This window comes from Monodelphis domestica, chromosome 3 (genome assembly GCF_027887165.1).
Source record: "Monodelphis domestica isolate mMonDom1 chromosome 3, mMonDom1.pri, whole genome shotgun sequence".
Classification (NCBI taxonomy): domain Eukaryota; kingdom Metazoa; phylum Chordata; class Mammalia; order Didelphimorphia; family Didelphidae; genus Monodelphis; species Monodelphis domestica.
The window spans coordinates 212115943-212142550 of NC_077229.1; the positions used below are offsets into that span (position 1 = coordinate 212115943).

General features: G+C 40.5%; 2 protein-coding genes across 15 annotated transcripts in view; one reads left to right on the forward strand and one right to left on the reverse strand.

Annotated features, from left to right (window-relative positions):
• Positions 1-4750, forward strand: part of GMPR (guanosine monophosphate reductase) — an 84021-nt gene extending 79271 nt beyond the window's left edge. For all 3 annotated transcript variants that reach the window (XM_056823471.1, XM_056823472.1, XM_056823473.1), the window contains one exon: positions 3720-4750. In XM_056823471.1, coding sequence (XP_056679449.1) covers positions 3720-3897 — 178 coding nt within the window. In that variant the 3' untranslated portion in view covers positions 3898-4750. The remainder of the gene's footprint in view (positions 1-3719) is intronic.
• Positions 4751-9141: 4391 nt separating this feature from the next.
• Positions 9142-26608, reverse strand: part of ATXN1 (ataxin 1) — a 543129-nt gene continuing 525662 nt past the window's right edge. For 11 of the 12 annotated variants that reach the window (XM_016431756.2, XM_056823467.1, XM_056823465.1 and 8 more), the window contains 2 exons: positions 16938-17460; positions 9142-9810 (listed from right to left, as the gene is read on the reverse strand). In XM_016431756.2, the coding sequence (XP_016287242.1) occupies positions 9572-9810; positions 16938-17460 (762 nt within the window). In that variant the 3' untranslated portion in view covers positions 9142-9571. Of the gene's footprint in view, positions 17461-26608 lie in introns of all 12 variants that reach the window. The other variant, XM_056823470.1, reaches the window with a different exon arrangement.

Here is a 26608-nt window from a genome sequence, read left to right on the forward strand (position 1 = left end):
CCATCAGAATTCGTTGTTCTTCTTTGAGAGACTGGTGCTACCTTGTACAGATACAGTTATATAAACCAGCCTATTGTGGAGAAGGGATGGCCAGCTCCCCTGCTTTAGGACAGATTTACTTTTTCTTTGAACCATTTTTTTTTAAACCTTTGGTTGTTGCATCTGCTTTTTATCTAAGTTGGGCCTGGGGAGGGATGGACTCCAATTTAGCACACCAAAATAGAAATTGTGGAACAAAAAGAAATAATTCTCCTGTAATTTCAGCAGGATTTAAACATAACAGAGAATAGAAGATTCAAGAGCATTGATCGAGGCACACTTTTAGATAGAAAACCCTGAAATGATTAAGGTCCTAGTCAGGCAAACCACTGGCCAGAACTCTACATATTTACATGGCTAGGGCCCTCCTGTCTCCCTGAGCTGCTTCTCTGAATGCTTGAAATGGACAAAAGATGCTTATTACAATGACCTCTTCTTCACAAGGAGGCTTCTCCTACTTTGACATTACTTCAATTAGGACACAGCTCCTTATGCTTTAATGGTTCTTTGGCAATCATTTACCACTTATTTCTGGGACCGTCCCTGTGAGGCTGATCAGTTGAGGTAATTACCTTTGTTTTATAGCTTTAATTTTTCTCCTGAGCTCCAGTCCCAACTATCCATTGGACATTTCCATTTGTATGTCCCCTAAGAATCTTGAACTTAACATATCTGAAACAGAACTCACTAATCCCTCCCTCTCTCTCCAACCCACCCTTTTTCTGAATAAATGACATCATCTGTGAATTTTAGATTTACTCCACCCTGCTTAGTCTTTAGAATTTTAGCAACCAGGAATGTATACACCCCCACTTAAGGATTAAGTGTGGGGGAGAAAGGTCTATGACCTACATGTGCTAGCAAGTGACAGGTCAGAAACAACTGACTGACCCCTTGGGCCGTCCAAAGCCAAGTTTAAGCCACTATTGGTACATGTAAGACACAGGAAATGATGTAAAGAATTGCCTTTATATTTCATGTCATTTCCTGTGGAACTTGACTTTGGAGGAGTTTGAGTGTGAGACCTTAGGCTGCTTTCCTTAGACTGTCACATGGTGAGTGCAAGGCTTATTCCCTTTTCCTTGGCTTTGTGGAGGCACCAGCCTCTGAGGAGACCCCCCTCATCTTGGAGGAGGTCTTATGGCTAGAAGCCCTGCTAGATTTAATCCTCTGCCCTCCCACCCCACCCCCACCTTGGCTGGGGTCTCTGAACTCCTGCCCATTATCTCTCTCTTTTTCTCCCTTTCTTTCTTCCTTAATATCTTCACTCTATTGTAAATAAGCCACCATAAAATTCCATTCTGACTCGATTATTTCTTTGGGCTTTAGAATTTAAATCCCTGGCAATCACTAAAAATATATATTCAGTCTCAACCATAAGTTTCACCCCTAACACATCCTTCCAGTCACCCAGGCTTTGAGATTCACAACCTCAGAGTTATCCTTTATTCTTATACCACAGACAAATTATCAGTAACTTGCACAGCATCTCTTTCATCCATCTCTGAGACATTTCTACCCATGCAGATGTCTGTCAGACCCTCTGCATCTTTCACCTGTCTTATTAGGTGTGGCAGTGAATAGAGCTGCTGACCTGGAGTTGGGAAGACTGGAGTTCAAGTCCTACCTCAGATACTTGCTAGCTCTGTGACCCTGGCAGGTCACAATCTCTCTGTATCAGTCTCCTCATTTATAAAGTGGTGACATAATAATAATAGCTCCTATTTCTCAGGGCTATTGTGAAGATCAACTGAAATTAACATTAAAGCTCTAAATATATACCCGTTATTCACTGGTCTCCTTATGTCCCTCTTCCAATCCATCTTCATCAAAGCTACTAGAATATTTTCCCTACTCTTCATATTTTACTCATCCTGGGGTAGCTAAGTGGCTTAGTAGACAGAGAGGTAGGCCTGGAGATAGGGGGTCCTGGGTTCAAATTTGAACTTAGTCACTTCCTAGCAAATCACTTAACCTCAACTGCCTTACCCTTACTACTCTTCTGCATTGGGACCAAAACATAGTATTGATTCTAAGACAGAAGGTAAAGGTTTGAAACAAAATACCAAGCAAATGAAAAAAAAAATTGTCACTCTGCCCCCTCCCATTACCTCTAGGATTAAATATAATTTTTTTGGCACTTAAAATCCTTTATAACTAGGTTCCTGCATACATTTCAGATTATTCCATTTCACTTATTCAGTGGCTCAGTCAAATTGACTTTTTACAGTTCTTCCAATATGGTGCCCTATTTCCCATCCCATGTCTTTCCATAGTCTTTTTCCATGCTTGGAATATACTCCCTCCTCACTTCTCTCTCTTAGAATCTCCTAGTACCCTTCAAGTCTTAGTGTATCTGCTATATGAAGCCTCTCCTAATTTCCCTCAGATTACTATGTATCCCCCAATGGAATGTATTCTCCCCAAGGGCAGGGACTATTTTCTTTCTGTTTTGGTTTTAATCACCTTTACCTTCTGTCTTAGAATTGATTGATTTCAAGATAGTAGAGTGGTAAGGGCTAGACAGTTGGGGTTAAGTGACTTGCCCAGGGTCACACAGCTAGGAAGTGTCTGAGCTCAGATTTGAACCAGCACCTCCAGTCTCCAGGCCCAGCTTTCTATTCACTGATCACCTAGTTGCCCTTTTCTTTTGTATTTGTATCTCCAATATATAGTGTGGTGCCTGACACATAGTAGGACCTGTTTAATAAATGCTTCCTGACTGATTGAGGAGATACTATGAATTCAATTCTATTCTGATGATATTTATCAAAATTCCTCCTATGTCTTAGTTATTATGCTTAGTGTAGGAGATATAATGATGAAATATTTCTTGCCCTTACGTAGATTGAAATCTATTTGCATATTTCCCACACACATGTGCATGGGCAAGTAAATAGAAAGTAATGTCAAGAGAGAAAAAGGAGACTGACAAGTGAGGAAGTCGGTCAGGAAAGGGCTCATGCAGGGGAAGGCATATTGTTTGTAAAATGGCAGTGATGGAATGCAGGCGATCTTGTATAAGTACAAAGGGAGGCAATAGAGTCCCTATGTGTATAAGGATAGGAGTGGGGGGACTAGGGGAAGGATCTTTTCCAGTGCTAGCAGTCTAGACTTTGGGATGGTGGATCTTCAACTTTTCTTGCTGCCTGCAGTTACTAAAGGACATCTGCCTCCTTCTCATCTTTCTCTGCGTTCCCAAGAAGCTTCAGGTTCTTGGTAGGAGGCATTTTCCTTTTTTTTTGGAAGAGTGGACGGTACCTACTGATGTACCCCAGGGGAAAGTGAGGATACCTCCAGATGTACCATGTAACACCTTTCAGAGCTGGAAAAACAGGAAATAGCCACCCATAAGTAAACCAAGAAAATATGTTACCTCCTTCTAGGATATTTTGGGCTAGTGATAATGAACACAGCTCAGATCTAGAGTTGCCTCACAAATTGTTACAGAGGAATGTTTACTAGCTCAGTATGGGAATTTGATAGAAAGTGGTATATCTCAGGTCCTGGAGACTTTGCCATACTTTTAAGCTGAGGTATCACAAATTTCAGGCTTTGCCTGGACCCAAAGGGAGAAAACCTTGCAATTTTACTGAAATGCTAAGACGTAGACTTCTTAAAGCAGGAGAAAAAGAAAGAGGATATACACTCACAGAGTAATAATTGTTTTCTCTCCCCAGGGCGACAGAGGGCAAGACTGTGGAAGTGCCTTTCAAAGGAGATGTGAAACACACTATCCAGGATATCCTGGGGGGTCTGAGGTCCACCTGCACTTATGTTGGTGCTGCCAAACTCAGAGAGCTCAGTCGGAGGACAACCTTCATCCGGGTGACCCAGCAGCACACCTCAAGTCTTTAGCTAACCTGGGGGACCAAAAATCCATTCAACTAGAGTGGAAGTTTTGGCATGCACTCGCTTTGCCCACAATCTCCCTTCTTGTCTTGTGTAAGAACTTCCTGTCTCCTCCTGATGGAAGATGTTTCCTCTTCTCTTTCATCATCCTCCGACCAGCAGGAGGGCCTCTGAAGCCCATAAGTAGCATCTCCTGCAGGCATGTAGCAGGGGATGGACTTACTAGTCAGGCCCAGTCCTGTAATGTAGAGTGTTTGTTGCCCTCAAAAAAACACTCTCATTATTGAAAACCTCGTGAGACCCTTCCTTTTTTTTTTTTTTAAGAAAATAGTTTTCACTTTTAATATAATTCTGTCTTCATAATCTATGGCTGGAGTCTCCTCTTAATTGGAGTCAAGCCCTGTGGTCACAGTTTGGGGACTTTATCTGTCTTTCACCTAGATGTGCTGTCAAACTAGTATTGGCTAGCATCAACAGCCAGACAGTGCTTCCACAGTGGTGGCTACTGCCCAGCAGTGGCTGGATGGCTCCCCAGGAAGGAAAAGAAGATCCCAGCAAAGCCAGATGGGTAGAGTAGAGACCTCGGTGCCTGAGAAAATACCACGGGAAGATTATAGATATAAGAACACGAAGCATAGTCTTTCCAAGTGAGTTATGGGATACTTATGAGTTTGGCCCCTTGTCTTTGCTCTATGGAGGCCAGAAGTTCATCACACGTGCCTTCTAGGGATATCATACCTACATATTCATTGAGCCCTTTTCTTGGGGAAGGCTGAGCTTGTGTTGGCTTTCCTTCCTTGGACTCTTCTCCTTTCTCCCCTCACCCTACCTTTTTATCTATTAAAAAATATGGATTAGGTTGTGTGCTCCCATTCAATGTACTACAGCTTCTTCTGGAAAAGATCCTGGTGAAACATTTGGAAAGAAGAGGTCCACCATTGTTGGTAATGGGAGGGAAGCTCTTGTTCGGATAGCTCTTTACCAGAATCTAGTAGTAAGACCCCAACTTAAGAGACTTCCCATGGAGATGGTAATGACTATTTCTGATCATGGATAATACATGACTACCATGCAATGATAAAGTCATTGACAGATCACAGTGACATTTTCCAGGCAGAATGTACAGTCTCTAGAAGAAACTCACAGGAAGTCATGGCAACGTTAACAGAATGAACGCCAGATGAATTTAGACCCGACTCCTGGTTCTAAAGAGTTCCTTGGATATCAGTCCACCTGGGAACTTGGTGTAACTTAAAGCAGGCTTGGTTTTAACTAGACACGGGATAATATGCAGAAATCGAGTCTTCTATGAGATGAGTGAGGCTTTTGGGAAAGGGGAGCGTGCACGAGGCAGGAAACTTGAGTCTGATTGTCCATTGTGATTTAGCTACCTGTCCTGCTTGGACCCTGCGGCACATAGCATTCAACCCAACTCTCCACTTAAAGGTATTTGCAACATGAGGCATGAGATGGAAAACTTTCCATAGCCCCAGAGGCACATATCTTACCAACACCTTTAAGTCCAGTGGAGGCAGTTTTGCCCCTCGCCCCTGCCCCAGACACATGAATATAGCTCTTACTGCTACATCAAGATAAATGTGTGAGTTACTGTTGGGAAACAGTGCAACATTGGGATAATGTGGGTGGTGGGTGGGGATTTAGAAGTGGAAAAAAACTTAGAGACCATCTAGCCCAACCTTTCATTTTACAGAGAAGGAAATTAAGGCCCAGAGACTATGACTTGCTCATAATCACTCAGCTCATTAATAGTAGAAACAGGATAAAGCAAGGTGTGGGCCTATCCTGGAAATACCACAATATCACACATTTTTTTTGTTTTTGCGGGAGGGGGAGGGTGTATGTTTTCAACTTCATGAGAAATAGATTTCCTTTGTCCTTTATATAACTTGTTTTTCAGTTGTGTCTGACTCTTTGTGACCCCGTTCGGGGTTTCTTGGAAAAGATACTGGAGTGGTTGACCATTTCTATCTCCAACTCATTTCACAGATGAGGAAACTGATGGCAAACGGGGTTAAGTGACTTGCCCAGGGCCACCCAGCTAGTAAGTATTTGAGGCTGGATTTGAGCTCATGAAGATGAATCTTTCTGACTCCAGACCCAGCATTCTTTACCCTGAACCATCTAGTTGTCACAGTTGTTCTCTTACTGTGTCTCTTTGAAAGGATTCATTCTGGGTCCTAGTTGAAGAGATTTTTAGGAGGTGATAATGGTGCTACTGATAGAGTTGGGAAAGGCAAAAAGAAAAAATGAAAGAACATTAAAAAAAATCCTTTTCAACCCCAGCAACAGAAATCTTTTAAATATGGTTCATTTTCTTCCCTTTGCTCTTTCCCTCTCACCCTAAGGTGAAAACATGATGTTGTTATTGTTCAGTCGTGTCTGAATCTTCATGACCCCATTTGGAGTTTTCTTGGCAAAGATCCTGGAGTATTTTGCCACTTCCATCTTCCACTCATTTTTATAGATAAGGAAACTCAGATAAACAGGGCTAAGTGACTTGCCCAGCGTCACACAGCTAGTAAGTGTCTGAGGCCAGATTTGAGCTCATGAAGATGAATCTTCCTGATTATGAGCCCAGTGCTCTCTTCACCATGCCACCACACTACCTGGAAAACACTTTGAGATGGTAGTAAATTGGTCCCTTAGCCCAGGACTCTACTGCTTCTGCTGCCCATTCTGTGGGAAAATGGGGCAGGGTTCTGGATCTGTCTCTCACAGAATCATATATTGGGGTTTTCTGGTTTAACCCTCTTGTTTTCACCAAGGGCTAGAGAGGCTGACTCATCTACGGTCATGTAAGCAGTAAGTGATAGAAGTAGTATTTGAATTCAGTCCTGTAACCCCAAGTTCTATACTCTTTCCAGGCCACCACTCTTTGGAAGGCCCCTTGGCTAATCTTTGTTTTTAATAGAGACTGGCAGAAGAGCCAAAGAATTGAGGGTTCTTTTGATATGGTGGCCTAAAACCAAAATAGTATTCCTGGAACAACAAAGATTTTTACAAATATCATCTACTTCCACGGGACTGAGAGAACTCCCCACTTAGGCTGGGCTCCACAGCTTAAATGTGTTTTCAGAGACAATATTTCATTTGATCTTCCCACAGCAACAAGTATATGGAGCAGGAAGGATTACTCCCATTTTTACAGATGAAGAAACCAAAGGCCTGATGTCAAAAGTGATAAGGCCACACATATTGTGGGGAGGCAAAGCCAGGAATGAAACTGCTGATGGAAACAGAGAATTATGGATTTTAAACTGGAAGGGACCTTGGCAGTCTTCTAGGTCAGCATGGTTTACTTAACAACTGAGGAGAAGGAGCAGCTAAGTGGCTCAGTGGGTTGAGAGCCAGGCCTAAAGATAGGAGGTCTTGGGTTCAAATCTGATCTTAGATATATCCTGGCTGTGTGACTCCAGGCAAGTCACTTCACCTTGCTTTTCTGCCTCGGAACCAATATGCAGTATTGATTCTAATTTGGAAGGTAAGAGTTTAAAATAAAACCAACCAATTGAGGAGCCTGAGACCAAGCAAAATGAGGTCACTAACCCCAAAGGTCAATGGCAGTCAGGATCTGAACTCAGGACCTCTAGCTCCAAATTCTACATTCCACTGATCATGCTCCAACCTGGTGCCTTTTGCATAGCATCATACTGCCTCAGTAGTGGGACTGAGTGAGCAGCAGACAGAGGGAGAAGCACCTAAGCTGACCCTAATTGGCATCTGTAGCATCAGTTTGCAGCTGTCATTTGCCTTGGTGCTGCCTGAATGGACAGATGACACATGCATCCTACAAAAGCTTTTCCATGTGTGAGTCACAGAAGAACACTGAGGTTACTTTCCTAAATAAAGACTAGCTGGGAGTTGTTGACATAGTGTTAGGGTCACTTCCTCGCTCAACTATTGCCTTAACGTGGAATAAAAATATTTCTCATTGCTTTGGCTGAGCTGTTCTCATTTCACTGCATTTCTGAAATCTTCACTCTTCACTCTTCACTCACTTCACTCTGCAGTAGATTGACTAAATGCTCCTTGCCTAGCCAAAGCAACCCCGTAAAGAATTGGGTACTGTCACAGACCCAAATCTTCCTATCGGAACTGCCCCTGACTATGCTGTGAAAATTGAATTACCTGCCAAAGAGGGGAGGGCCTAGATGAGAAAGGTAGGAGTTTGGTCTGAATGCTTCAAGAGTGGTACCTAATTTTAGTGTTGGTTTTTTTTTTTCATTTTAGCATACTATCTCTGAGGGTGGGGGATGACCAGCAGCCTTCCTTAGTCTTAGCCTAAAGTTATGGAGCTTTTACCTTCTGGCATGTAGCACCAGTGACTCTCCATCACTAGCTTAAATCTTAACTCCAATAAGCATTGAGGGGTCCAGATCAGACATGACAATATTACCTGAGAAGAAGAGCCAACAGGTGTTAGCGATTTCTAATCAGACTAACAGAGCAAGCTTCCTTTCTTGTGGCTTAGCTAAGTTTTTGTTTGGGGTCTTTTCTGTTGAAAATTTCCCCTTCTTCAATCCAATCTCCACTGGATGACATTAGGGCTGAAAGCCTTTAGAAGGCAAACAAGTAACTTGGTGCCAGGGAAGCATGCATCTTTCACCAGAAGGAAGCTGATAAATGATCACTTATGGTCCTCCTGCAGCTTGGCCAATGGGCAATTTCTAAAGGATATCCATGGATCAGGCATTATTCCCTATGCACACTCATGAGCCAGCACCTCTTGGAGATGAATGAGTCATGCTAGTGGGAACTCACAATAGGAAGTCTAGCCCCTGGCACACACACACACACACACACACACACACACACACACACACTGCAAATGACATGAATGAATGAATTCTTCCTCAGAAATTGGTTTGTAGTGGAACTGTATACAGTGTATCCCTGATGTCACCTAAGTCCATGAGCTAGCCACCAAATGCTTGTTGGAGACAAATATTCTTGCAAATGGTACTGTTCAGTTCTTGAGAAATAAACATGTTTAACTGGATAAGCCAAGATGTCCAGTGTGGAAATGTGCTGTTTTCTACGAATCATGCCTCAGGGATGCAAAACCGAAGTGAGGTAGGTATAAGGTGGCCCCTTCTCCACAAGCCTGCCCTAGAGAGAACTGTGGTCAAGGTGAACAAAAAAGGGGGGAGGAATCAAGCAGGGATTGCTGGTTTTTCTCTGGCCAATGGTTTTTCTTTGGGAACCTGACAGAGAGGCAGAGACACAAGCTTGCAATTGGCACTGTTATTTTATTAGTACGAGTATACTGAAACAATAAACTTGTACTGGTATACAGACAATTTCTTTAAAACAATTTTGTTCAAATTTTGAATCAAACATTGTTTTATTATAATAATGAAATAATTTCTATCTAGAAAACCTGCAAGCACCATCAAAGAAAGGGACCATAAAATTCAATAAACAGACTCGAGTGTATCCTACAAATAGACACACCACGATTAGAAAATAGAATATGAATTCTTCCATTTTTTTAATATTTGTTTTAAAAAAGCTAGTGCAAGTACAATATTTTACACTGGAATTACAGAGAGTATGCACGCATATGGAAAAAAGTTCTCCTGTCACAATAAAAGCTCTTAACTATGTATGCACTTAAAATTTTTTTCTTTTCAATAAGGTGCAAAACATGATTCCCTCCCTAGTTCTCCTTGGTACTGGCCACGTCAGCCCAACAGTGCCCCCAACACAAATCTCCAGTGTCTCTTTTCACTTGGCCCGTGGGAGGCAGAAGATTGGAAGTGTGATGGGACGATGACCCAACATTAAAACATCCAACAGGACAAATCTCAGAGATGGTTCTGGGCCCAGGATGGATGACCCTGGCTAGAAACGAAGATTCTCTCTTTGTGCCTAAGGCCACGGAAAATACTGACAGGGCTAAGAAAAAAAAAATAAAACCTCCTTTTAGTTGACACTGTAATTTGAGTTCATAATTAGTGGGTGAGGGAGTGGGGGTAAATGGGGAATCCCTACCTTAACACGGCACAGAGGCAGTGTTCATGGAAATAACATATGCTTAAGAACCAAGCAAGTCTATGATCTAAATGTACATAAATATTGAGTTTCAACATCCATCAACTGTCTATGAGGAATACGCCACTCCTTGACCATATAATAACTTAAGGGCAGGTAGGTCACCTAAGCCTCAGAGTGGGGGGAGGTGGGAAAAGGGGGCATGAACCTAGACTCTTGGGGTAACTGCTGATTAAAGCCAGCTGACTTTTCAAGATTGTTTTCTCCCATGGTACTTTGAAGGACAGTATCTGCCGCAGTGAGTATGACTGTAAACAATGCTTCCAATACAGGCCTACAGATTAGCCAAGGGAAAGGAGACAGGCTCTCTGACCACCCAGAAAGGAAATGAACTGACAAATAAAATAGAAAAGAAAACTTGGATGAAGTCTCCAATTTATGCTCAGTGGAAGACTTGAGTCCTTTTAGGTAAGAGAAAAGTTGCTGAAATCCTTAGACTGTTATTGTATAGATACTACCTATTGGTCAAATGCACTTAAATGTTAATACAGTTGAGCCATTTTGATGTGAGTCTTGGGGATATTACAAACTGACCCCCATGCTCTTCTCCCCTCCCCCAAATGTGGCCAGACAGTTAAATACCAGCTAGAAGGGAGGGGGAAAGATGCTGAATTTTAAGAACTGTGGGGAGGTTTCTGTGACCTCCCAAACGGCCCCCCTTCACCCCACAGGTGTTCAGGTTTCCTGCTGTCCAACCTGATCTTTGGACCAGAACAAAAGGGCTCTTTTCTCAGAAATTGCTCCACATTCCATTGATTTTGGCCTCTGCATCACTAGAATTATTTTTTAAAAATCAAATTAAAGTAACCTGTTGCAAGTAGATTGTGGCTTTCAAATTAAAATCCATGTCTTTACCACAGCCCCCATTTAAATGAGGTATGAGGGGAGGGTGAGACAAAAGGCCAACTTTTATTTTTCTTCTTTTTGAATGAGTCCTTTATTTATTGGTAGCTAGGAAGGTTCCTTTGTTACAAACACTTCTTGTTCGAGATTATATTCTTTGGATTTGTTGGAACAGGAAGTGCTGAAGATATCAAACATCATCTCAGGGAAAAAAAAAAACCCAAACCAAAAAGGAGTTGCAATGGCTTACAAGTCAAAGCTGGGAAGGCTGGGAGCAGAGCAGGGAGAAGCTCTGAGGCCTTTCAGCACAGGTCTAGGCGGACAGCGCTCTCTCAGCTCCAAATGGAGTTCCCCTCCCTCAAATGAGGAACCCATGTAACATAAAGATAACAGTAAGCATAGTTGTAGTTTAAGAGCCTTTTAAATAGTAACTCCTCCTGGCCATAACCATACAAATCCCATCATCTAGACACGACAGATTTCTATTTACAAAAAAAGAAAAAAATAGCCAACATGTAACTTTTAACCTTTCTCTGCTTATTATTATTATTTTTTTTACAAACAAGGTATGAAACTCACTGTTTCAACAGGTCCATGTCTTTCAAACACTGAATGAATCATTTCAACATTCATTTTTCTTTTGTGCAATTTAAAAAAAATTACCTGTACTCCTCAATGTGAGTGCTTCAAAAAAGTTTTTTTCTTAAGCTTTTCAAATTAGGTTTACATTAAAAAAAATATTTCCACAAGGTATAGTGCTACAAGGAAAGATTCTATCAGTAAGGTAACACATCTGAAGCGAGGTCGTCTATGTAAAAGAAATTTTAGCTCTGGAGTAGAGGTGTGCAAGTTGTTTGGAATTTCCCTATCAACAGAAACACAACACTGTCCTTGGAAAATAGAGGAAATCAGCCGAACACAATATTATATTGTATGTGCTTTAAAAAAAATAAAAAAGAAAAGTCATTTCTCTAGATATCTCTATTACTCAAAGTGTTCTTAAATTTTACATTTCAGAAATTTGGGGTTAAAACACACACAAAAAAAGGAATCAACAGCCCCCACTCCACTTACAAAAGTATAATTCATTTCCTTTGCTTTTCACATCACCACCAAAGCATTGGGCAGGGCTGCAGATTATGTAGGCCCTGTTCTTCTCCGGGTGCCATTGTAGGTGACAGAGAAAGGAAGCCTGAGGGGTTTTAGGAGAGCCCAGGCCACCACCATTTGTCCTGTTGCCATTCCCTCCACAGGAGCTAAGACAACTGCCAGATCTTGTGAATGGGGCCTTCTAGCCTAAGAACTCTGGTTCGCCCATCTCTGAAATAACATGGCATTAGTGTCTTAGAAAGCTTGTGAGATTTGCTCTTCACGGAAAGGAATTGATTTTCTTTAGTAGTAGTCATAAGTGTTAACAGGGTATTGTCAATTGTTTCCTTTGAAAAACAAAAACAAACAGACAAAAGAAAAACCCAAAGTTTTGGCAACAGATTTCTGTAAAGATCAAACTCTGTGCACAGAGTAGATTTTTGTGATCACTAAAAGCTACAGTTCCGTTCAGAACGTGCAGCGTTGTATTGCAACCTATGCAGTCTCTAGGAAGTAGTCCACATGATGCAGGAAATCCAAACTCTCCTTGAAATTGAACAACCCTACCCCAGAGCAGACAAAGTGCTGCTTCTGGACACATCAGTGCACCACACACACGCCAGCCCCATCCCTGAGTTAAGAGGTGTGAAAGGTTCCGCAACGTTCCTTGATAGGGGAGACAGAGTAGTGATGCCACTTCCTGGTACACACATACACAAAAAGTTGACACAATAGGAGGTTCACAATTCAGAGTTACCACTGGGATCAAAAGAAAAAAGAAAAACAACAACAGTCCCAGCCTGAATTCAGATGACTTGTAGGCGAGTAGAGGTGAGATGGTAGAGATAAGGGAGGAAATGAAAAATCGATAGAAAAGTCATTATGTGAATTAAAATGAAAATGACATTTGGATTTCCACTAAGAAGGACTTGAGGTAAGTGGCATCAAACTCCATATCCCCCCCCCCCACCCCGATGTGGCCCAGACAAACTGAAACAATTCCTAAGTTAAACACTCTAAGGAACAGTCATTTATATATTTAGAAATCCCTATAAAGAGAGGTTTTTGTTATTATTATTATTAATATTATTATTATTATTATTTATGTTTGCCCTGACTAATTTCTTGGTGATTGTGTTCCATTGTAAACGAAAAGGCCTGCTATTAGGTAAAACAAAACAAAAATGAAACAAAACAAAAACCCAACTTGGTAAATATTGCAAAGTGGGCACTGTACAGAGAGGTACGTGACTGATTCTCTTAAGCTGAATGATACCTAAATATTTCTATGCCTGTAATTGTTGTTCGCTACAGAAAACAAAGGAACAAAAAACGACCAAAACTGTCCGTTCGTAGCAATGGAAGCAACAGGTCTGGAAGCCATGAGCTGAGGCTAACCATTTTCGGCCAGCTGAAAGAGCTGCCTCCCTCACCCCCAGCCCCAGTCCTTTCTGAATCTTCTTTAACAGATGCTGCTGCTGCTGCTGCTGCTGCTGCTGCTAAGTCTCCGCTGTTTGACTTGGATTCCAACTGCTACTAGCTGACAGCACACTCCTAAAATGGGCACCAATGCTTGTGTCTGGACAACACCCAGGATACACTGGGACCTGCACTCACCCAGAGATACAAGTACAGGCATAAGTGAACAGGCAAGGATACTGGTTCTACTTCTACTCATGAGAAAGACCATTTGGGAAATGGACCGATACCTGGCTGATGCTGATGAGCCCATCGTGTGAATGGTGTCGGTTCCCTCCATTTACCTTTTTCATCTATACTACCACTTTTGTTGTCACTGGGGGAACTCATACTGTCTTTTTTTTTGCCCCCTTCTCCTGGGTCTGATCTGCATTTTTATTTGTTGGTTGTTATTTTTGAAATGTGAAGACAAATAGGATACTTCTTTAAAAGGTGAAGAGCCTCCTGCTGCCCCTGAGTTGTACATGCGATGCTCAGAGACAAGAGCAGGGAGATGGATGGCAAGGAGCTAGTTTTTGAATCTGCCCTGCCTCTGCAGAAGGTTCTGGGGAGAGGAGCAATAACCAAATGGTGACAAAGTCAGAAGAGTATGAAAGAGAGCTATCAGCACACTGGTGAATCTACATTGGCACATGAAGTATTGCACATGCTAAAAATAAATAAATAAAGCAAGAGAATCAAATGGGATAACATTGAGAAAGAATCAATCATTCTGTAATTTCTATACCTGAAATAGAAAGCACATAAATTACAATTATGTTCCTATTGCTCCAAACAGTGTATGTTTTCCCATTTTAGTGTTGAGTAATTCCGTAGGTCCAGTAAGTTTGAAAGTCCTTGTTTCTTGGTTCGTCAGAAGGTGTGTGTCTTTCTGAGGAAGGATGTGTGAATCACCATCTATAGTGGTGCTGATAAAAGCTATGTCTGGACGGTGGCCCCATATTTCTCTTAATATCAAAAGTTAAAAAGAAAGGGGGAAAAAAGGAAAAAGAAAAAGGAAACTCAATGAATGGCAAATGCCCTGAGCAGAGTATATGGAAGATTAAGCAAGTTCTCCAAGCAGAAACATTTAAAAACTACAGAACTAAAAGCAGCAAGACTGCTGTTTGCTAACATGCTGAGAGGTTAATAAAATTCAAGAAAAGTTTCAAGCTATTTTAAACTTATTCTGATGTTTTTGGTACATCTCAGAAAATGGTACAAAAAGAATTAGTTCTGGTCTTACCTAGATTTCAAGTAACAAACAAGAGAATTAAAAGTTGGGTTGATATTTGAATTTTCTGAACATTTCTATGAGGAGTTGGAAGTACTATATTAGATAACAGAGGAAATATCAGATGAAAATTTATTCCATTTGGTTATTATAACTTGAATAGGGAAACTGTAAATTTGATTGTCTCCCTACCACCTCTATCAGCACAGTTTCTTAAAATCACTGTAAAAATGCAAACTCAAAAGCCCAGATGTTTCAGATTTCTGGGAATGAAAGGTTGAAAACTCATGATACCCTTTCCTGTTTTGTACCAAAACCTGAACTCCAGATTTGATTTCAAATGGAAAAGAAGTCATTATTAAAATAATAATAATCATATTAATATTAAAATAAGTTTTCTTTAAAAAAAACTTGATCACATATAGAAATGCCTAGTAAGGAAAACTTTCAATGAATCTGAAGATTTTCAGAGTTGTCTTGTTAAGTCCTGGTTCTTTGTGATAGATGTGATATAAAGATCAAAATGAACTCTGAAAGGAACATAACCTTATAAAATGGCCTAGAGTGTAGGCAGGTTAGAAAGAAACTGCTACATTTATTTATGCTCTTTCAGCCCCCCACCCCCTTCCCCATAACATTATTGGATAAAAACTGAAGGAACACTACATAAATGATAAACTCAAGATGTGCAAATTGCAAGATTCTTTAAAGTCAATCCTTAAAAAAAAAAACACTGGACAAAAAATGAGTATTTTCCCTCTATTCCTTTTCTCTCATTTTTTCCCTCTGATTTTCTGTCAGCTCCAAATATGCCTTTACTCTTTCTCAAGCATCAGAGTTTAAATAAAAGTGCCTCCTTTCGAGTTGCCCATGGTGGACGTTTGCTGTCACATACTGGTTCATAATTCACATTCATCCCTTTAAACCACATAAAAATTTCCAACATCTTGCTCACGAGAAACTCTCCCAAACTATAGTAGAGTTGACAGTGCTGGGGGCAGGGAGGGATGGGAAAGTAACTTCTCTGTGTGTATGTTTTTCTTCCCGAACAGATGAAAAGTGAGATACAGTACTAGTTGAGTGATAGACCAAGATGCTCGGTAATAAAGTGTGAATAGCATTTAAGTGCTTAAAGACATTCTGTTCATTTTCCACATACCATTCTGTGTGTCACACTGAAATCTGAAAGAGTGGCACCAGGTCGTCCATAATCATGAACTATAAACAGTACTAGAGTTAAAAAGACAAAAGATTTGCCAACTAAAGTGCAAACAGATTCGGTTTGCACTCAGTGAAGGGGCAGGACATATCTACCTCTTAGAAGCAAATGTCCATGGAAAAACCCAATCTGCTTTTCTAACACTGCATGAAAACTGAGAGTAGGCCTTTGCTGGCAGCTCTATATAGGGTGAACCACTACCCCTCTCTCCATTTTCCCATGGAGAATACCATACCCTACTCAACCCAATGTAAACCAACCCAACCCAATCTCAACATAGCAATGCAAGAGGGGGACTAGATTTTTTTTTCCATGAAGTTACACCCTTGCAATGTCATTAGCAAAGCAGAAATGGAATCCACACGTGGCAGTTGCTCTATGAAAAATATCAGTGCAGTCAGGCCCCATGGGGGAAAATATATGTTTATATATAGATATATATTTATTGGATTAAAAGTCGCTTTCATTGTAAAATAAGTTGAAGAGAAATGTGATTTTAAACTATTTGCTTCCTGCCTGATGCCTCTTGAAGATGCCTTAAAGCTGGGTTCCTAATGTTGATTTTGTGTGTGAGAACCTCGTAATGACAACTGCAATGGAGCTATAATTTCATGCTGTGAGTGAGAGAGACTGAGAGAGGCAGAGAGAAAGAGATAACCACTTACATCTGCATCCATGTGTACACACACACACACACACACACACAGAGGCACACACTCTCACACATTCACTCTGATTCTTCCATTCCAATTCCCTTTCTGTGGCCTCATGAGAAAGAATCAGCAGAAGTCAGCTGGACACCAGGTGTTTCTGCACTGTCAGAAAAAAGGCAGGAGCCAGGATGCCATGTTCATTTCCATTAAGTATCTGTGAGGAGCCTAGAGTGCCCCAGCTTTAGCTCCCAACCAACCTGATCACTGACAAAAGCTTGTGGAAAAAAACAAAAACAAAAACATATGCACCAGTCTCCTGCATAATACCAGCTGCAACTATAACAACGTTATAACATAAACCTAAAATAAGATGATAACATGTAAATACTGGGTTATTTAGCCTACAGTACAGTAATCTGGATAAAAATGACAAGGGAGAGCCTAATTTCTTTTCCCCCAAAGCGCCTTTACTTGCCTACATTAGATCGACCTTCAATGCAAATCTTAACCTCCTGAGGAATAAAAGAAGGCTTGGGAAGAGTCAAAGGCGGCTCCTCATCTGATTTCTCTAGTTTCCGTGTTTCGGGTGCAGACCACCTCCTCTTCCTTGTTGCCACGGGCTTGCTGGGTTCTGTTTTGGTGAGCAAGGGTGCTGCAGGCAATCCTATTTTGTCTGGAAACTTTAGTTCACCGTTTTCTGCTAGCATCTGTGAACTTCCCTGATTAATCCCATTTTCCTGCTCGGCATACCTGTGTCTACTTCCTACTAGACTGTCATTCTTTGAGTGCTTCAGCAAGATGCTGGCTGAATCCATGGGCTGGCCCTTTTTAACAGAGCCGTTCTTCAGGTTTTTGAGGGTGAGCGAGATGCAGACATCCCCGACTGAGAGTTTGGAACATGGCAAATCAAAGAGCTGGCTGGTTCTCTCGGGGCAGCATGATGACCAGCCTTGTCCAAATACAAAAAAAGGATATTCTACCAAGACTTCAACGCTGACCTGTGGAAACAGAAAAGAGAGAAGACAGAGAGAGGGGCAGAAGAGGAGGAAGAGAAGAAGAAAAAGAAGGGAAAAGGGGGAAAGAGGGAAAAAAAAACTATGAAAAGGTTTGCTTTTTATTTATGGACGTGAGATGTGACTAAACGTAAGTATGCTAGCCACCCAGACAACTTGAAATGACTACTTTATCATGATACCCATACTTACCATGTAGAATTGTAGCAGAGATCAATGAAAAAGTTGCCAATTCTAAAAAGCCACTTGGCACCTTTAACGATAACTCACTGGGCATTACTGCTAGTGTTATTACTTTTTCAGGTGAATCTTACTGAGTACGTGCTATATTCTCAGCCCTCTGCTAGGCACTGTGGGGATTATGAAAGGACTAGGAGATGTGGTTGTCAGGGCAGGGCATATATATTAGTTGAAGACATAAAGCCAATGACATGAAACTGTTAGAAAGCAATCTGAATTGGATGAGCTCTGATTTCTTCAGGGTGAGAAATTCCAAATATGGCAGCTTCCATACCCAATGTAGATCACACATCATCTTTGACTTAGTTATAAAGTCTTAGGGAATTGTTTGAGGCATATAAAGGTTAAGTGACTTGCCCAGGATCACAAAGCTATTCAGTATCAGAGACAGGAGATGAACTCAGGTTCTCCTAACTCAAAGGTCTCACTCCCTATGTCAATGTGCTTCTAAAAGTCAGAATATAGGGCATCTAGGTAGCTCAGTGGATTGAGAGCCAAGCCTAGAGATGGGAGGTCCTAGGTTCAAATCTGGCCTCAGACACTTCCCAGCTGTGTGACCCTGGCCAAGTCACTTGACCCCCATTGCCTAGCCCATAAGGGTTAAAAATAAATAAATAAAAGTCAGAATATATTTAGGGCCTCTGTGGTATGGTACAGACAATGTATTGTCAAGGAAGGCTTCCTGAAGTGGGTGGGTCTTGAATGGGGTCTTTAAAAATGTAGAATCTGGAGTATTCAAGGGGGAAAATGAGGCCCTTCTAAGTAGAGTGTGTCTGGGCAAATGAAACATTAATGAACTCTGTCAGATCAGCCCATCTATGGTATAGAATCACAAAACACAACATTTCTCTTTATGTCTCATACAGAGATAGAACTTGGATGATAGGAAGAGGCAAACAAACCATTGTGGCTGCCAGCAATGCCTAATAAAGGCAGGAATGTAGACTGAGGGAGTAAAGGCTGATGGCCACCACCTACCTTTTTGTTCTGGCCCTAACTTCTCTTGCATGTCAATCAAGGAAACTTTTGTTATTGGGGCTCACTCTGGCACCCCAGCCTCCGAAGAGCTCCAGGTTTGATTTTATTTTAAGTGGAGTTCCTCAAAAAGTTTTTTTGAGACTCAGAGTGTAATGTGAATAACAAGAGCTGTGAAGGAGTTATAAGGAATTTCCTAAACCCAAAGTTGCATAGCTGTTTGAGACCACTTTGTAATAATGTCAGGCATAGGAAGTTTTAAAAAATAACCTTAGTTTGAGGATCCCCCACTCTGACTTTTGTTAGCTTTCTTTGGCTAGATATTATGAACCATGGCAATAGCTATGTACTAAGGGAGCAGTTAGCCTGCTCTTGACAGAGAAAGGCTTTCTAGTCACCACACTTTTGTGGATGAACTCAGGGAGCAGCCCAGAGCTTAGAGTGATGATCAGGTGCCAGCTGAGGCAAAGTGATATATATTAGAGAACAGTAGTAGGGCATCACTAGATACCACTCCTAAAGTATCAGAGGCATCAATTGCCTCAGCTATACATCTTCTCTGGCCACACACACACACACACACACACAAATATATACTGGGACAGTCAATCAGCTTCTCTTCTCACATTTTCTTTGCCTAGTGATTGGATTTGGCCCACTTAAAAGTAGGGAGCCAAAAGGAGAGTACAGTCTCTCTACATTGGTTTGTAAAAAAAGTGAAACTAGGATCTGAAGGGCATGCTTTTCTACCCACTGCCTTACTCCTCCATAATAAAATATTTCACTTTAACTCTGACCCATTTTCTAGGCATGTCTTGTGATAGCCTCACTCATCCATTTGCTACAACTATATTTTCTATTCAGGTATTTTTCCATGTTCCAGGGATGGTCATTTCCTTTTAGTTATCAATCTTAGCACCTGCCTTTTGTTCCTTTAGAATTTTTTTTTTATTTCTAGCCTATTTTTCAAAAAATACCCTTCCTGCAGGATTTCTCATTGAAAATGAAGCCATCATACATTCACAAAGAGAGGGCTTTGGTTGGTAGAATGTACCCTTGGTGGGGGAAAAAAAAACCTCAAACTAAATCCTCTCACATATTCTACTTGTCTCCTGTATCTTTCCATTTAGGAGAATGGGAAAGATTTTTTCATTTGCAAAGTAGTGATAGGAGATGAAAGAAGACAATGGATTGAACATCCTTATTTCTTGAGCAGCTTGTCTATTTTGATCCAATCATTTTTGGTGGGGGTAGGGTACAAGATTCATTTCTATCTGTTATGATTACTATGAATCTGATGGAACAAAGCTATATTTTTTTTCTCTTTTTCATCAGGAGAAGTTTGAACTACAAATGAACAGGACAAAAATCCCTTAGGAGGGCAAGTAGCTCTATGTGCATTAGAGGTCTTGAAGGGGTTGATTCTCTGGAATATTTAATTTCTTAAAGTAATTTTATACATGAAAAAACCCCAAAGATCAGTGTAGCCATCTAATGATAGTAACAAAAAGCACATGCACTTTGTTATAATCTGTATTATTGGTCTATATAAATAATGAAATATTTATTTGATACTCACACATAAATCTCTGTGGCACTTCTGGTTTATAAATTATTTTTCTTGTCAGGTATCTACAGTCTCATTAGGATGGAGCTTCTCAGAAGCTTTCATATCTGAGTATGTTATCTGTCACTAAGAAGTGAATATAGATGAACCACTTTCATCAATTACTTCCCAAATTATTTCTGACATCTTACAAGTTAGAGGACTTGTAGCTTTTTGTTCCTTCCCCTTAACAAAATTCAAATAAATAGTGGGCGGTAGGGGGAGAAGCTTTGCTCTACTTTCAGAGCTTGCATAGCCTCCATATAAGAAGACCTGAAGAGGAGAGGAGAAAAGGGAAGAAGTGCAATAAAGGCCAGGTTTGCAATATACTGAAACTGCTGATATTAATGTCTTATTTATGTTTGGCTAGTGGGTGGGAGAAAACCTTTTCCCCTAACTTCAAAGGTCTGCCTATCTTCCTTCTGGTCTGTCTTTTATCTCTCCTTTTGCATTCTGGATATCTCATTCCAAAGGTATTTTCCTGGCCTTGGAAATCTACTGTTATAAAAACTTAGTCACATTTGACATCCAGCAAGGTCAAATATTCATATATTTAGGCAGTCAGTATTTATTAAGCATTTACTACATGACAAAAACTGGGGTAAATATGTGTTGGGGATACAACCAAAGTCAAAAGGTGATTCCTTCCCTCAAGGAACTCACAATTTAATGGTGAAAACAACATGCAAATGACTATATACATATAAGATACATACAGTATAGACAGAAGGCAATCTCGGAGGAAAGCCACTAGCAGGGGAAGGAAAGAAGGAGAAGGGGGTCAAGAAAGATGAGATTATAGCTTAGATTTTAGCAGCAGAAGGTGATATTTTAACACAATCTTGAAAAGAAGGACATAAGCATTTATTAGGTACCTACTATAATGCAAAGCATTGTGCTAAACACTTCACAAATATCTCATTTGATTTTTCACAACCACCCTGGGATTCTTTCCATTTTGTAGTTGAGGAAACAGAGTTTAAGTGACTTGCCCATAGTCAGGCAGCTAGTGTCAGAGGCTGGATCTGAACTCAAGTCTTCTTCACACCAGGTCCAGCACCTTATCCAAAGAGCTACTAAGCTGCCAGGGAAATAAGTAAGCCAAGGTAGCAATTAAGTAGGAAGAGTATGGGAAATCTAGGCATGCAGGTAGTTCAGAGGTATGGAGTAAAGTGACAGGAGTATTATGTGCAAGGAACAGCAAGGAGGTAGGTATTCCTAGATCACTGAATAGGTAGAAAGCAAGAGTTAAGAAAAATGGAAAAGTAGAAGGAGCAAGGTTAAGGGCTTTAAATGCCAAACAAATTAGTGGGAAAAAATTAGGGGCAAGGAGAGCAACCAGAAGGCTGCTGTGATCATCCAGGTGTGAGGTGATCAGAGTTAGGGTGGGGGCTTTGTGAGAAAAGAGAAGCGGTCAGTTAGGAGACAGGTCATAAAGGAAGAAATAACAAGACTTGGTAACAGACTGAATATGTGGAGTAAGCATGAGAGAGGAATTAACAGTGATGCTGGGCTTGAAAGCCTAGGTGACTAGGAAGATAACAGTCCTCTTGATAGTAATGGGGAAGTTCAGAACAGGAAAGAGTTTTGGCTAAAAGATACTGGGTTCTGCTTTTGACATGTAGAATTTGGGATGCCTGTAGGACCGTCAGCTCCAAATGCCCAAGAGACCTGGGAAAATGAATCTAAGGAGAAAGGTTAGGGTTGGATATATGGATATGAGAATCATGTGCACAGAAATGATCAATTATCTCTTTGAGAGTTCCTACTAAGTGAGATGAAGACAGAAGGGGGCTCAAGCCAGAAACTTGGGGGACACCCACAAGTGGGTGGGCATGACCTGAAGAACTAGCAAAGTAGATTGAGAAGGAGGAGCAGTCAAAGAGTAAGGAGGGGAATGAGGAGAATATGGTACCATGAAAACCTTGAGAGGACAGAATATCTATGAAAAGAGCATGATCAACAGTGTTAGGGGTTACAGAGAGGACAAAGGAGAACGACTGAGAAAAGGTAATTTAGATTTGGCAATTAAGAAATTATTGGCCTCTTTGAAGAGAGAAAGTCCAGTCAAACTAGGGATTGGAGGCAGATTGTATTTGGTTTCAAACTGAATAAGGGGAAATGGAATAGATGCATGGATTATAGATGACCTTTTCAAGAAGTTTAGCTGATAAGGGGACAAGAGATATAAGACACAGAACAACCTGAAGCTCAACAGAAATTCTCTCTATAACAACCAGAAATTGTATGGTGTAATGGACACGGGTGCCAGATTTGAAGTAAATTTGAATTCCTATGTGCTACTTCCTAGCTGTGACCTTAGGCAAAGTCTTGGCCTACATTTCTTCAGTTGAAAACTGAGAATGTTGGACAAATAGGCCTCTGAAGTCCCTTCCAACCCTCCATCTATGATTCTATGAATTTAGACAAGTAATCATTTAGGTTTTGCCTGAAGACAAATAATAACTCATCTCATAAAGTATTTCATTCAAGTTTTGAACAGGTCTGATGATTTTTCCTTATATCAAGAAGAAATCTCATTCTCCACAATTTATACCTAACTCATTGTTTTAGGAAGTTAGCTTGAATAGTATAGCTAGTTGAACTGGATTACTCATTCTGAATGTCATCCCCTTTCCCCCTACCCTCTCCTCTACCAGTTTATTTGAGGGCCTGAACTATCTGGATAACTATTTCAATTCTTTGTATATTTTTCCTATATGAACTTGACCTAAAATCTTCTTCCTTCCATGTCATTTAAAATCTTGTTGCACATCATTAATGAGCATATAAAACATCCACAACTAATAAATTTGTATTTCTAAATTAGGCTCACAATCAGAATTTTTAAGCATACTGAATATGAATTTAACATAAAAATATCTCACATGAAGAAATTTCCAAAAGGGCCTATATGCTACATTCTGTTCTCTTAGAGTTCTAAACTTTAGAAAACTGCTGTTAGTCATACTGGCTGTTTTCTATTAAGCAAAGATTATGTAAGGACGCCACGACTTTTAAAGATAAGGAGCATGTCCATTATTATTTTTAGCTGCTAAAGTCTTTACTATGGTGCTGCCTCTCCAACCTGGACCAACTCAATAACTACCATTATTATATGTGACCTTTCTCTAGGTTTGATATTTTTGAAATAATTTGACAAATGCTTACTGAATACTTATTATACTCAAGTCATTATGGGAAATAGAGGAGCTGTAAAGGCATAGTTCTTCCCCTGGGGGAGCTTACAATCTAGATAAGAGGACAGTCATACACACAGGATACAATACAGCCCAACAAACATTTATTTAAGAAAAAACACATTATTACATATTTAAGGCATTAGAAGGTTGTACGCCCAAATGAGCATCAACACAGATGTCATAGAAGTTCAGAAGAGTAAAAGATCAATGATTCCTGGAAAGTTTATCGAACAAGAACTTGAGCTGGATCTTGAAGGATGGGATAGAGTTTTGGCAGTGAGAAGGAAAGGAAAAGGACATCAGGGATAGAGAGGGGATATAAAATAAGAAATGTAGGCATGAAAATAGTATGCGTTTTGGGTAAAGTTTAGAAAATATGACATAAATATGTAGCATTACACATTTTTTTATACAAGTAAAGCCCAATTTGCCTGGTTACCAAATGTTCTGATTTGTCTATGAAGTCAAAACAACTCCATATAATGCAAAGGGAACTGCATATGGAGTCAATCATAAAATCTGAATACTGGTTCTGCCTCTTATTTTCTGTATAACACAGAGCGAGACACTTTTACCTTTCTGGAACTCCTTTTACTTATCTATAAAATTATTTGGACTAGCTGACCTCTGTGGTTCCATCCAGCTCTAAAATCTCTGATCCTAGTCTTTAGAGAGATGGAGGAACCAGAAGAGCTTAGCTTCTATCCCATATGGTCATTTCCTTCTAAGATCCTCCAGATCTTACTATTAAGTCATGCCTTTAGGTCTTAGCTCTACAGAACCTTCGCTCCTTCATCTCATGCTATCATCTAACCTACCGATCTGGCCTAAAGATCCTTGGGGCCTTGTCATCTGCCCCAACACTGAACCCTTAGGGTTTCTGGGCTTTCCTCGCCAATCCGAAGGTGAACTTTTTTGCATGCACTGCCTTCTCCAATAAAAGTGTGAACTCATTAAAGGCAAGGGGAATCACACTCTTTGTCTGAATCTCCAGCACTTAGCTAGTATTTGAACAATATAAATGCTTAATAAATTCTTTATTCATTCATTTGGTGCTTACTTTGGAAAAGCAGAAAGATTACTCTTTGCCACTAGAGGGCGATGATCAAACAACAGCCTGGCTCCCTTGAGGTCAATGGCATGGGGTACATTTCTGTTTATACAGCCCATAGACCATCGTGGCACCAAAGCTACTGACTATTCACCCTGATTCATTCTAAATGAAGAGGTTCTATAGTCCTACCCTACCTCTCAAGGAAGATATTTGAGAGAAGAGGGTGATAAAATTTCCTTTTGGCTAATAGGTTCACCCAAGAAAGACTTATTTCATGACCATAAGTTATGTTTGACTTCTTTCTTCCTCTCAGTAGCATCTGTCAGATACTGAGTTATGATTTTATTGATTAAGTTATTTATTTTCTATTAATATCAGTGGCTTCTATGTTTGCTCCTTCCTTTTACTTAAGCTACCACACCTTTTAAATTTCTAACATTTCACCTGATTAAAACCTGAAGAATAAAAGAGAAGCAAGAGAATACAACGGTCAAGTTGACTTCACTTTTCATACTATGTGTATCTGAGTTATTTTAATTTCCTACACTTCCCTTTCCCATTCCTTAAATCCTCTCTCTCCTCCACCCCTCTCTGTCTCTCTTTTTGTGTCTCAGTGTCTCGGTCTCTGCCTCTCCCCCATCCTCAATACCTTCAAAAGCAAACTGAAGTAGAAAAATTCCTTTCTGGTAGCTTTTACAAGATTCAAATATTTCTATTCCAAAACCAACCATCTTTTTTTTTAACCCTTTTCTTCCATCTTAGAATCAATACTGTATATTGGTTCCAAGGCAGAAGAGTGGTAAGGGCTAGGCAATGGGGGTTAAGTGACTTGCCCAGGATCACACAGCTAGGAAGTATCTGAGGTCAGATTTGAACCCAGGACCTCCCTTCTCTAGGCTTGGCTCTCAATCCAATGATTACCCATCTGCCTCTAAAAACAACCTTTTTAATCTAATCTTTATAATTCTGGTCATCCTCGTAACTACTAACTCCTCCAAGTCTAATATCTCTTAGCCTGATGCAAGCTGAAGTCAGAAACTTGGTATCATAGGATTTATAGCAAGAAAGTTACTTTAGGGATCATCATCTCCTACCTTCTCATTTTACAGATGAAGAGGATGAGGTTCAGATAGATTAGGTAACTTTTTCCAGGCCACACATGTAGTCAATGTCAGAGCTGCGATTTGAATTGACTCCCAATCCAGGGTTAGAATGGGAGTTAGAAGTTAGAAGACTTAGTGGCTTTCAATAGTTGCTCTATCATATACTGCCTAAGTATATGATTGTTAGACTAGATTACATCTCAGGTTTCTTTCTATTCTATAATCTATAATCTATAATCCTGTGATTTTCCTTTCACCAAATTGCCCCACCTGCTGGTGCTGCTTTTTGTAATAAAGCACCCTTCTTTTACCAACACACCATAGCACCCAGCTGCATCACAAGTGCATGCTTTCATTCAAGAGCGAAATACCAGGGTGGGAAGGAAACTCTTCCCTCATGATAACTAAAGAAGAACTAATTATATATCATCTACCTGGCTGGCTGGTAACTTGCCTTCTATGTAATTTTCCAAATCCAGTGTGTGCATAATCAACCAGGAGGTATTAAGCACCTACTGTGTGTGTGTGTGTGTGTGTGTGTGTGTGTGTTGGGGGGGGGGAGAGAGAAAGGACTAGGGCCTGGGGTGTATCAAACTGCATAAAAAACAGTCAATATCTACTGGATCCCAACAGCTCTACATATACACACATATATTTATATTTTGTTTGATTGTATATTTCAGCCTTAGATTAATCTATGTGTATATACACACATATGTACACATCACCAGGAACAAGATGCAGAGAAAACAAAACGTCTGTTGTTAAAATATGTCTCCCTTTTCCCTACCAAGAGGGCCGTGTTTTCACAAATGGGAAGGGCATCTGTTTATGCTTGGTTCTCTCCAAAGAGGAAAATCCTGCCTAGAGCACAGGAGCAAAGATGCCATTCCATGGCCCAGCCACAGGGCAGGCATCCGCCTTTCAGGCCTCAGGGAGGCTGGAAAATTGA